The sequence below is a fragment of the Pteropus medius genome, unplaced genomic scaffold (genome assembly GCF_902729225.1).
Source record: "Pteropus medius unplaced genomic scaffold, Ma_sr-lr_union100, whole genome shotgun sequence".
Classification (NCBI taxonomy): Eukaryota; Metazoa; Chordata; class Mammalia; order Chiroptera; family Pteropodidae; genus Pteropus; species Pteropus medius.
Window position 1 is genome coordinate 2,864,949 of NW_024342469.1, and position 11,886 is coordinate 2,876,834.

The 11,886-nt window shown below is 64.1% G+C and overlaps 1 protein-coding gene and 1 long non-coding RNA gene across 3 annotated transcripts in view; one reads left to right on the forward strand and one right to left on the reverse strand.

The window, feature by feature from the left end:
• WNT7B (Wnt family member 7B) overlaps positions 1-8,090 on the forward strand; it is a 48,714-nt gene extending 40,624 nt beyond the window's left edge. For both annotated transcript variants that reach the window (XM_039863189.1, XM_039863188.1), the window contains exon 4: positions 5,364-8,090. In XM_039863189.1, coding sequence (XP_039719123.1) covers positions 5,364-5,843 — 480 coding nt within the window. In that variant the 3' untranslated portion in view covers positions 5,844-8,090. The remainder of the gene's footprint in view (positions 1-5,363) is intronic.
• Positions 2,099-4,265, reverse strand: LOC120602877 (uncharacterized). The gene is made up of 3 exons (XR_005652888.1): positions 4,230-4,265; positions 3,026-3,090; positions 2,099-2,146 (listed from the first exon to the last, which is right to left on the reverse strand). It is a non-coding gene; the product is annotated as an uncharacterized LOC120602877 (long non-coding RNA).
• Positions 8,091-11,886: the final 3,796 nt, after the last annotated feature.

An 11,886-nucleotide genomic window follows, 5' to 3' on the forward strand; every position in this document is an offset into this window, starting at 1 on the left:
ATCTGCACGGCTGTCCTAGGGGAGGGAATTGGGAACCCGAACCCCAAAGGTGCGGGGGGTGAGCAGTGCCGGGCATGGCTGTCACCAGGGACCCTCCTAGCGGCCGTCGCTGGCGGGGCTCAGGGCGCCCATCCCAGAGGTGTGGAAACGGAGGCTCCCAGTGGCGAAGCGATGTGCCCGCCGCTCCCAGCTACTGGGAGGCAGGGATGAGACAGGACCCTGTTTCTACGCAGGGTGGGAGGAGGTCTCTTGGCCAGCGTGCCAGGTCCCTGTCTTGGTCCCAGAGGGATCCTGCCACCGTACCCGGAGAGGCGGCCTTTGGTTCACGTTGCCATGAGAACAGAGGGAGGGATGTGGGGTGCAAGGGGTGGGGTGGGGAGGGGAGGTGCAGCCTCGGGGAGGGTGGAAACTGAGCTGGGGGCTCTTGAGGAGCAGCCAGCTTCAGGTGTGGGGTGGGATGCAGTGTGGCAGGTGATAACGGAGGACATTCAGGCAGGGACACACTGGGGAAGAAGTCAGGGCTGGCCCAGCCCTGCCCGGGGGAGATGAGGGCCCCAGATACTGGGCTGGGAGGAGTGGCCGCCATGGCGGCGAGATGGCCAGAGATAGGGCCGGTATTGGAGCAGAACGCCTCTCCAGGTCTGATCCCCCAGCCCGGGGGCTGCACCCAGGGCTCGGGGCCTGCGGGGCTCTGCAGGCATGGGACAGACTTGACTTTCCAGCAAAGAGGAGTCGAAATTACCCTCTACCTCATGGACCATAACCGAGGCCACTGGTCACTCACTCATTCACTGGACAAATGCTCCCTGCCCCTTCTCTGTGCCAGGTTCTAGGTTGGGCATGGGGACAGGGACCCCAGCCATGAGAGCTCTGCCAGCAGGACTAGCTCCACGTAAGGGGAGCAGGAGCCATAGCCAGGGACAATGAGAACCCCAGGGACTGACAGGAGGGGGAGCAGAAGCTTCCTGGAGGAGGTGACGTCCAGTGGAGCCTCGACGGACATGCCAGAGCTGAAGGAGCTGGCGCTTGGGTGGGGGGCAGGACTGTGAATAGTGCAGGCTGGTGGGAGCAGGAGGCGTGGGCGAGACAGGGCTCGAGAAGCAAGCAGGCCTGGCCCAAAAGAGGCCTTGAACGCCAGGCCAAGGGTCTGACTTTATCTCGTAGATGTGGAGGTCGCCATGCAACAGGCGGTTATTAAATTATTGTCAAACGAACAATGAATGAAGGAATGCGTGACACAGTCTTTGCCTCCAAGCGGCTCGCAGACAGTACTCAGGCACCATTCTCCAGCACAGGCAGACTGGGTCCGTGCTGGGAGGGCAGAGGGAGGCGAGATTCACTCACCTGGAGGCACTGGAGGGCTTCCTGCAGGAGGAGGTGTAGCTGAGCCCTCAGGGGAATCACTGCCCCCTGAGCCTCTGCAGTGGCTTAGGTCCTGAGCAGGGGCTTCCCCGCACCCCTGGGAGGAAGATCTCACTGTCCTCATTTTACACAGGAAGACAGTGGGGTCCAAAGTGAGCTGCAGAGCCACTGGTGGCCCCAAGGCCTGAGCTCTGGTCACTGCTCCATGGGGATGTGTCTCAGTGAGCAGCAGAGACGTGGGGAAGGACACTCCTGGTGGAGGGACCAGTGAAAGGCAAAAAAAGCACGGGGGTGGGGAGGGCGACTCAGGTCTCACGTACAGAGCCGTGAGGCCACCAGCCCCGCTCAGGTGGCTGGGGCAGGCGAGGAGGCCGGAAGGTTGCACGGGCTGCCTGCTGCAAGACTGTGACAGCCAGGCTGGATCTGGGCCCCTTGCAGGTCCCTGAGGGAGAGCGGGGCTGAGCAGCTCAAGGGCCAGGGTTGTGTCTGATTTGGCTCTGAGGTCCTGTGTGAACCCCAGGGCTGACCTAGCATGGGATTCAGGGGTGCTTTGGAGACTGACAAGTGGGAAAAGGCATCAGGGAAATGGAGGGGGGCAGGACTGAGCCCCGAGGGAGACGGGGCCGGGGAGAGGAGAACAAGGAGACTGGGGGTGGATTCCGGGCCCAGCCAGGGGGTGAGGGCCGAGGAGGGTCAGCATGTGGGGAGTGAGGATCTCCATCAGGGGGTGAGGCTAGAGGAGGGTCAGCATGTGGGGGTTTTGGACTGGGGCGAAGTCCTGAACCTGTGAACAGAGGAGAAGCGGGTTGTTGGGGGTGCAGGTCAGCAGTTTGCAGGCCCATCGGAGACAGGGTGGCTGTAGGAATGGGCCGTTAAGAGGTCAGCGGCCAGGATTCTCGCGCCAGCACTGTCCCTGACTGTCAGGACCCGGCTGACCCCGCCCCTCCTCCGAACCTCAGCCTCCTCCTCTGCACAGTGGGCGTAATGCGCCTTGTCCCCTCCCCATGGAGCTCGTGGCACACAAGGTGGCCCGAGCCCTTGGACTGAGCCAAGAGTGCAGGCAGCACGGGAAGCAGGAGGGGTGCCCCTCGTCCCCGCCGCGTGGCACTCAACGAGGCACGCAGGGTGTGGGGGTGTGGCGGGCGAGGTTTCTCTAAGAACTGAGTCCAGAACTTCCTGGGTCACCCCAGTGCTGGGCGCCCCGGCCCCTTTATAGAGAAAACAGGCCTGCCCTGCCCCCCACTTCCTCAGCAAGTCAGGTGGGAAGAAAGCTGACCACAAAGTCCCACAAACCGGTGGCTTAAAGCAATAGAAACCCATTCTCTCGCAGGCTGGAGCCAGAAGACTGGCCCTCTGGGGGCGAGCCCTTTCTGGCCACCCCAGCCCCGGGGGCTCCAGGCGCTCTTGGGCTTGTGGCCGCATCGTCCAGTCTTGGCCTCCTCCTCGAGTGTATCCTCTTCCGCCTCTCATAAGGACACACGTCCTCGGATTGAAGGTCTACCATGGTCCGGGGTGATCCCATGTTGTCTCACCTTAATCGCATCTGCAAAGTCCCTGTTTCCAAATCGGGTCACGTTTCGAGGTTCTGAGTGCGCTGGGACATGGCCCACGGGGGCCCCCGGTGGGCCAGCGGGGGAGAGGCTAAGCACGGACACCTGCTCACCTGTGCTTCCGACAGACTGCGGGCTCCCTCGGGGCTTCAGTGTGCCAGCCCACGACTCCCCTCACCTGGATAGAAGGGAACGCTGTTCCCAGTGTGGGGCATCCCTCATTCCAGAAAGAACCTCAAGTCGGCCCTTTCCTGGAGCCCCCACACACCTCACACTACCCGGGATGGGGGTGGGGCAGTGCGCCGGGGGAAGCTGCTCTGGGCAGGGCTGGTCACTGCGCCCTCCCAGGGGGTCTCCTGGGCAGTGGGGCTGGCGCCGCCTTTGCTGTCGCCCTTATCTTGAGGGCACTGGAGACGGAAACGGCACATTCTTGAATTCTGTGATCATTTCCCAGGAGAGGCTCAGGCCCAGGGGACCCAGCCAAGCGAGGATGTGGCCCCTCGCTCTGCAAACAGCTGCCCAATCGACTCCATCTGCTGGCTGTCAGTGGCTGCACAGGGTCCCGAGTTGGGTGGGTGGGGCGCTGGGCTTTCCTGCCTTAGTGGGGACAGAGAGGCGGGGGTGGAGGGAAGGGGATCGGAACAGGTGGCACAGCGAGGTCGGGGGCAGCTGTTCTGCAGGCCGAAGTGGACACCCCGATGGCAATTAAGCCTGGACCACCTGGCCTGTACAACCTCAAACCCGGACACCCCTGCTGGGTCTCTGGCCACTGCGGCCCCTCTGAGGAGGAAGCTTCTGGGCTAACAGCCTAGGGTGAGGCGAACCGCTAGCCAGGCTGGGGCTTCTGAGAGGGGCGTTTGTCTGGTCAGCTCCTGGCCTGAGGGGTATACTGGGCCGGCAGTGTGTCCAGGACACGGGAAGTTTGCAGGCCTTGAAGGGCAGGTTATTGGAGGGAGGGGCTTTCAAGGGAGGGGAGGGTCCATGAGAGGATGAACAGAGGTGGGGCAAGGGAGTGGAAAGAGATGTCTCTGATCTTGCTAGACAGCGGAGGGGAGCGGGGGGCAGGAGGCAGAGAGATGGCCCAGATACACTTTCTCCTGGAGGCGGAGGGCTCCACCCTTCACCCGGACCCCCACACCAGACTTCTGGCCTGTGCCCTCAACCCAGACACCCCGTGGCCCTGCCGTTCCAGTTCCGAACAGTCCCCAAACCCGCCCCTTCTCCCCGCTCCTCCGTCCAATGAGCTCCGCTCCTCCATGGCACCCAGGGGCAGCACCCCCTCCTCCAGGAAGCCCCTGGGCAGGGGCAGGCTCTCACGGCATCCGCGCCCTGCTGTTCCGTGTGTCGGTTTCCTTCTGTTTCCCACACTGGACTGAGCCCCGGGCATCCTCACCGAGCCCGGGCGGCTGGGGCAGGAAGAGAGATGGGGCGGCCGCCGGCCTGTGGGGCGCTCCTTTCACTGGTTTTTCATTCGTTCATTCACTGTGGGTCTCATCTGGGCCAGGGCTGGGGTTCTGGCCCCGGGTGGGGCGGGGGTAGTGGGGGACAGAGGGTAGCCAAGTTCCTTCAGGGCTGGGCCACGGAAGCGAGGCCAGGGAGAGCTGAGACAGCTGACAAATGGCCCTTCTGCAGTCGTGGGCTGCAGCTAATGATTCCCCATCTTTAATCAGGCCCGGCTGGCAGGGCCCTTTCGATCCGGGTAAATGAGTACCTGGGGTCAGGGCTGGCTCTGGGAATTAGCCTTCCAGGGCCAGGGAGGGAGGCCCAAGGAAAACACGCTGCACCCATCTCTGGGGAGGAAGAAGAGCGGGATCCAGGACGCTGCCCAGCAGTCAGCACACCTGGGCCTCACCGACCCGTGTGCTCACCTCCGGCCAGTCCGCCCCGCATCCTTTAGCAAACGTGGTGCATACGACTCCATGTGCACGCCGGGCATGCCAGGCCTTCATCGAACAGCCGTTTATTAAGTGCCGACTGCATGCCACACCCCACGCCAGGCACGAGGGCAAGGAGCGGGAGAGACAGGGGTGAGGAATCTGCACCTATTAAGCACCTACTGTTGCTGGGCTCGGTGCCGCCATGAGGTGCCTGCAAGCTGGGGGCAAGCACCAGCTTTATCATCTGCTGTCCTGGGACCTGCAGCTTCCTACCAGTGCAGTGACCCAGCTCCCGGAAGGGCGGTCGTGAGAATTTAGGGAAACACGTTTGATAACGGTATGCCCAGCTCTGCCAAGTTCTGAATGTTCTCTCTGGACCCTCACAAGGCCCTAGGCAGCAGGGACTTATGGTCAGCAGCCCCCATTATCCGATGTAGAGACTGAGGCTCAGATAGGAGGAGACCGCGGGTCAGCCTGGAGGTGGGAGGTGCCCCGGGTCCGGCCACGCCCACTCTCAGACCACGCCCACCTTCAGACCACGCCCGCTCTCAGGCCCCGCTGTGTCGCCCCGCAGGTCCTGGAGGAGCGCATGAAGCTGGAGTGCAAGTGCCACGGTGTGTCGGGCTCCTGCACCACCAAGACGTGCTGGACCACACTGCCCAAGTTCCGAGAGGTGGGTCACCTGCTCAAGGAGAAGTATAACGCGGCCGTGCAGGTGGAGGTGGTGCGGGCCAGCCGCCTGCGGCAGCCCACCTTCCTGCGCATCAAGCAGCTGCGCAGCTACCAGAAGCCCATGGAGACGGACCTGGTGTACATCGAGAAGTCGCCGAACTACTGCGAGGAGGACGCGGCCACCGGCAGCGTGGGCACGCAGGGCCGCCTGTGCAACCGCACGTCGCCCGGCGCGGACGGCTGCGACACCATGTGCTGCGGCCGCGGCTACAACACCCACCAGTACACCAAGGTCTGGCAGTGCAACTGCAAGTTCCACTGGTGCTGCTTCGTCAAGTGCAACACCTGCAGCGAGCGCACGGAGGTCTTCACCTGCAAGTGAGCGGCGGGCGGCCCGCAGGCGGCAGCCCCGCCCGCGGCGTCTGCACATGGGCTGGGGGCGCCTTCCCTGCGCTGCCTCGGCTGCGGCCAGAGGTGGCCGGAGGAGGTGAGGGCTCCGGACGCAGGAGGGCTCCCGCTGGGCTCCTCATCCTCTCCCTGCCCCTGGGGGCTGCCTCCTGCCATTGCCGTCACTTCCTGTGGCAGAACAGTGCCCACGACCCGGCAGAGAGGGCAAGGCCAACGGCACTGGTGTCCTTGCTGCGGCCCAGGGAATTCCTTTTCTTTTCTCCGGGAAAGTGAACCTCAAGGACACACATATCCCCGGAAAGCAAAGTGACAAGACTCTGAGTGTCCCCCTCCCCCACCTGGTGGCACGGACAGGGGAATGCCATGCCGGCCTGCCCCACCGGAGACTATTTCCCAGGCCGTATCAGCCACTGGGCCCTGGGGCTATCTGGGCAGATGTTGTCGAAAATTATTTATGTTTTCTTAGTATCGGAGGAGGATGCTTAGCACGAAGGCGCAGCCAGCCCTGACTGCGTGCTCCGTGTCGGCGCGTCCCCTCTCTGCCCTCCGCTCCCTCTCCGGGACCTGCGGGAGCATCCCGGTGCACGGCACCCTCCCGGCCCCGCCCCGGGGGAGCTGGCTGTGTGAGTGTGGACCCCAGGGGAGCTGGGCAAGGGCTTGGCAACTAGTACGGCCCCAGGAGGGCTGCCGAGGAGAGCCCCGACAGGGGTCTCCGGCACCCTCTTCTCTTCTTTTCAAAAATCATATCAATCAAATCAAAACGTCTCCCACGTCAGGTTCCAGGAGCACTTCGTCCCCTCCCTCATGCTGTTGCCCTCCCAGCGCCTTGCCAGCCTGATGCCCCCCAGTTTACAGGCGCCCCCACCCTGGAGCCAGCTGGACCCCAAGAGAGCATTGTGTGGGGAGTGGGCAGGGGGTAGTTCAGGGTGTTTGCTTCATTTGACGCATGAGGACACTGAGACTCGGAAGGGAGCACTAGCCAGAGACCCCGAGGCCACGAGTGGAGCTTCCTGACTTGGCTCAGGTGTCCTGTGCCCCAGCCCAGGGCTCCTGGCCCTGGAGGGAAAGCTCTGGGAATGCCGGGCGTGGCGTGGGGCGGCCCCCATACCCCTGCCCCTGCTGCCAGCCTCACTGGGGTCTGCACCCCCCACCCAGAGGTGCCTTCAAGGGTCTCTCGGTGGCCTCCTTGGCCAGTTCTGGCCCTTTCACCCTGACCCTGATGCTAAGGATCCAGGGCGTCCCTCCGCCAGTGCCTCCTCGTCGCTCTCCCCAGCAGATGCCTGTCCCCCAGGCTTCCCACACCGCGTGCATCCCCTTGAAGTCCAACTCACCCTGAAACCTGGGAGACAGGAACGGGAAGGGGTCCAGGGCAGCTCTAAACTAGGTTTGGGGTGAGGGAGATGGGAAACGAGGTGCTCAGGGCCGGATGCATCTTCTGCCAATGTTCCCGCCCCTCCCTGGAGAGGCACAGAGGCAGCGACCTGCCAGAAAGCATGGCGTGCAGCTGGCTTCTACCAGTTGGGGTAAGTGGGGGTGCATCCTCCACTGCCCACGTGCTCCCCACCCTGAATTTAGGGTATTTTGCAGAAACTCGTGGAAATGTGTGTCCTCAGGCAACTGACCAGCCAGGTGGGCTGGATATTAGCCTGGGGTGAGGGACACTGTCTGGGCCCTGGTGTCCGCCCTCTGTGCCCCCGATGACGCCAGGATGCTCCATTAGCTGCTGCCCTGGGAAATCCCAGGCCGACGTGAACGCCCCCATTGCGCACCCCTGCCCCCACGTCCACAGGCCCGGCGTCTTCTGCCAAGGAACCTGGTTAACTTATGTTGTTATATAGTGTCAAAATGTCTATAGTGTCTTTTAAATTATTGTGACCTACACTGGGTACTGGGGAGGGGGGATGGCCGCGTGCTGTCCGCTGAGACAGGCTCCTCCTTCTGCTTGAAACAGACTCTTGGGGCCCCTGACACCACCGAGTCATACGCACTGTCCGCGCCACGTGCCCCCGCCGAGACCCCGCCCTCCCTGTCAGCATTGCCCTTCCCTCGGGGGGGAAGGGGGTCAGCGTGGCCCAAGCAGGGGCGGGGGCGGCCGAGGCGAGGCGCTGTGTGACCCTGCAGTGCCCCCACTTCAGGAGAGCCGGGGGGGTTTCTGACAGGCCGTGTCTGGCGTCCCTGGAGGGGAGCGTTGGCTCCAATAAAGCTGGAGTCAGAGACGTGAGTGTGTGTGGAGCCCACGCGGCGTGGGGGGGAGAGATGTGCGCCGTCCGCCGAGAGCAAGCCCCCCACGTGCCTTTCTGGCTTCCTCTGCCCTCTCTGCCGGCCCTGCCCTGATGTCCCCCACACCTAACCCTGTCCTCACGCCCAGGTCCCAGGTGGGGCCTGGAGTCACACCTGCCTCCAGGCCACCTTTGGGCCTCCCTAACCAGCAAGGGCTACGGTGGGGGCCGGAGACAGAACCTGAGGCCTCCTTGGACAGCCCAGGCTCAGGCTGAGGGACACTGGGCCATGGCTTGGTGCGAGAGCCTTCATGGGGTGCGGTTGGGGCTGCTCTCAGGAGCATAGGGAGCCTGGGGGTGGCGGACCCACAGCAAGAGACCCTGACCCCACCCGCCTCCTTTTGGGTCTCCCTTCCCTCTGAGCCCAGGGGGCCTCGGGGTCCCTGTGGGTCTATCCAGCTGTGTCTGGGTGGGTTTTGGCTTACGTGCCCTGCCTAGTGCGCTTCCTGCCCCCTCGGGCCGTGGGAAGGTGGCCCGCGTTTCCTGGGCAGCCACCGGGCCGTGTGTCTCCCCAGGAGCCCGGCGCCCCTCCCGCGGTGACCACGCGCCAGGGGCATGAATGGCATCCTTGCCGAGGGCCGGAAGGCATGCGGCGGGGCCGGTTTGGCCACTGCCCGCCGTCCCCGCAGCCTGGCATCGGGCGGAACCGCTGATCAAACATCCCCGTCTGCACGGTGCCCACCTGCGCACCCACGGAGCCTGGCCCAGACCTGGTGAAGGGACCGCCAGGTGGGCTTGCCGAGGGGGACGTGCCCCTCCAGGCTGTGGAGAGGGGGACACAGACAGGAAGGAACCTCCCTCGACACCCCACGCTCAGGGAGCCTCCGGGGCGGCCCTCCCCAACAGAGGGCCTTGGTTTCCCCATCTGGGACCAGGACGTGGCCCAGAGCAGGACCCGGTGGTCGGCAGGGCCCGTGGGGCCCAGGCCTGGGCCGGTGGTTTGGCAGGAGGCCCGGGTTCCCCACGAGACGGTAAGCAAATCCCAGGTGGCGGCTGCAGAGGAACGCCGGGGTCCGGCAACTCCCACGGGGCCAGGAATGAGGAAGGAGCTTCGAGAATGTGCGGCCCCACTGCCCAGACTGTACTTGCTTCTTGGCCCCGGTTCAACCGCAGCCCCAGCCTCCCAGGTCTGCGGGCACATCCTCCAAGGGGCCCTGCCCACGCCGCCGGCCAGCCCCAGGCTCCGCCTCCCCGGCTAACATTTCAGAAGCACTTCCTGGGGCAGCCCTGTGCCTGCCCCAGGCCCAGCACACAGTGGCTCGTCACCGTCACCACGGGTGCTTAGCTGGCCCGTGGGCGTGATGCGGCCTCCCGCCTCTGCATCTGCTGGGGCCGTCCCGTCTCCAGGCTTGCCTTCCGCTCGCTCTGAGGGGGCATGGGACCACCGAAGCAGCAGCGAGTCACGTGGGCTCTGCTGGGTAGCTTGGGGGCGCCAGCGTGAGCGCCTGGAGTTCTGGGACAGTCTCTACCCCCTGCTCACCCATTCGTTCACTTGCTCATTTGCTTCTTTAGCCCTGCTGGAGGCCAGGCCCCGGGCCGGTCTCTGGGGGCGGGGATGGTTCATGCCCGGCCTTGACCTCACAGGTTCCAGCTCTTCACCCCACTGTCTTCCCCAAGGCAGCCCACTCTGGGGGTGCAGCTGCTGACTGAGGCATCCTGGGAGACAGAACAGGGCTTGAACTGACTTCTTTACTCCGTGAACCTCAGCTTCCTGCTCTGTAGAATGGGCACAGGGACCTAGTTCAGCCTGGCTCCCCTCCCTCTGTCTGGGGGAACGCCCCCGCCCACACAGGCTGAGCTTTAGCATCGGGGTCTCCCACACTGTATCCCCAGGGCTTCCCAGGCTGTCCACTCAGCTGCCGTCTGGTGACCAGAGTTCATAGGACCCCTGTGGCCCTGGCGGGCAGAGGCTCGCTTCTCGCTATGGCCTCTGAAGCCCTTCCTGACCCTGTCTGCCTCATCTATCTATAGCTCACTTCCAGCACTACCCGCTCCCTGCCACCCAGAGTCCCCTGCGCTCCCAGGAAGCCACCCCTCCCTGTAACTGCCCTCTACGCTCCACACACACCCAGCCTTTCCTCCAGCTGTGGCCTTTCTTCTACCAGCCCGGCCCACACCCTCCTTCCCATAATGCCCCCCTCTCCAGCCGGCTCGCCAGGGCTTCTGCCTGCTTCTTCAGCCTCCGTCCTGGCTCTCACCCCAATGGTCTCATCTCTGTGCCTGCCCGTGACCCCCAAGCAGGCCGAGGGGCCTTGGAAGTGAGCAGGTCCGTGGAAAACTGGACACCCCCCACCACGCCAGTCACTAGGGTACCCACAGCAGGTACCCTCAGCCTTGACACACCCCTTCCCCAAATAGGTCAGTGCTTGCTCTGTTTTATAGATGGGAAAACCGAGGCTTAGGGAATAAAGCGTTCTGCCCAAGGCCACAGAGCCCGTGAGAGGCAGAACCGGGATTTGAACTCAGGTCCTCTGGGGTCTTCCTTCTACCCAGCTCATATGCCTCCTCCCACGAGAACAGAGGCCCCGGGACTTTGTCCAAGGCAGCTCAGAGTCGAGTGGGAAGGGAACGGCGAAGGCAAGTCTGAGAGAGTTGACAGCAATGCTCTCCCCGAGGACGGAACAGGAGAGACGGGTTCAAAAGCAGCAGGCAGGGTCTGGGTGAGACGTCTGCGTGAACTTCTGGGTGACCCAGAGCTGGGCCGTGGGGAGTGGGTCAGGAGAGCAGGGGTGGCGTGAAGGGAGGAGAGGGAGGTGACCCGGGACGGGTGGTGGCTGGCTGGGGGCACGGGCTGGGGGTGGGAGGAGAGGTGAGTGGAGGCTGGAGCGTCTGTGCTCAGGCAAGCAGGGAAGCTGTCGAGTCCCCGGGCAGAGCAGCCAGGGCCACCCTGGGAGGCGCGGAGCCGGGGGAAGGGCCCCAGGAGCCAGGAAGTCTTCACCTCACCTGCTGCAGTCCTGGCTGCTTCCTCCCTCCGGGACTGTGTGTGCATCCACTTCCTTCTCTGGGATGCCACCTGCCTGCTCATCAGGTCTTGCAGAACCTGGGGACTCAGAACCACCTGGCCTGGGCGTCCCAAGACCCTTGAGAATCAGAACTTGCAAGTCTTCGAGGGCCCAGGGAATTGTAGGCCTGGCACCCACAGCAGTGCCCAGCGGAGGCCTGGGGAGTGGATGGCTGGTAGGCCAAGTGCACTGGTGAGAAGGCCCCAGAGCCCACCTGCAGCCTGCCCTGGGTGGGCACTGCTCCCAGGGCCTCAGGGGTGAGCAGTACCCAGGCCGGAACTGCCTGGTTGGCTCCCCTGGCTGGCCTGAATGCTGAGCCTCTCCGGGCACAGCTGGAATCCTGCAGCCACCTGGGCTGTAGAAGGCAAAGTGCTCACAGCCTTGCAAGGAAGCAGCCCAGGTGCAGGCAATGCAGACTCAGGGTGAGGGGCCGACTCCACCTGTAGGCTAAGGCCGGTGGAGTAAGGGCAGGGCAGGGCTGGGACACCCTCCTGGTGCTGGACACAGGTGTCCTTCCCAGGGCCTTGTTGGTCTCCCTGGGTGGCCCACCCAGCCTGAGACCTAAGGGTGGCCTTCAGGACTCCAGTGCTTCCAGAACTAGCCCAGTGGGGTGTGTGCGTGTGGGGGAGGTCTCGGCCGACAGTGCTGGGCAGGACCCCAGGGGAGGCCTCTCCAGGTCTCTGCATCTGCGACCATTCTGCCGTGTACCCCACCTCACGGCCCCGGAGTGTGCTGG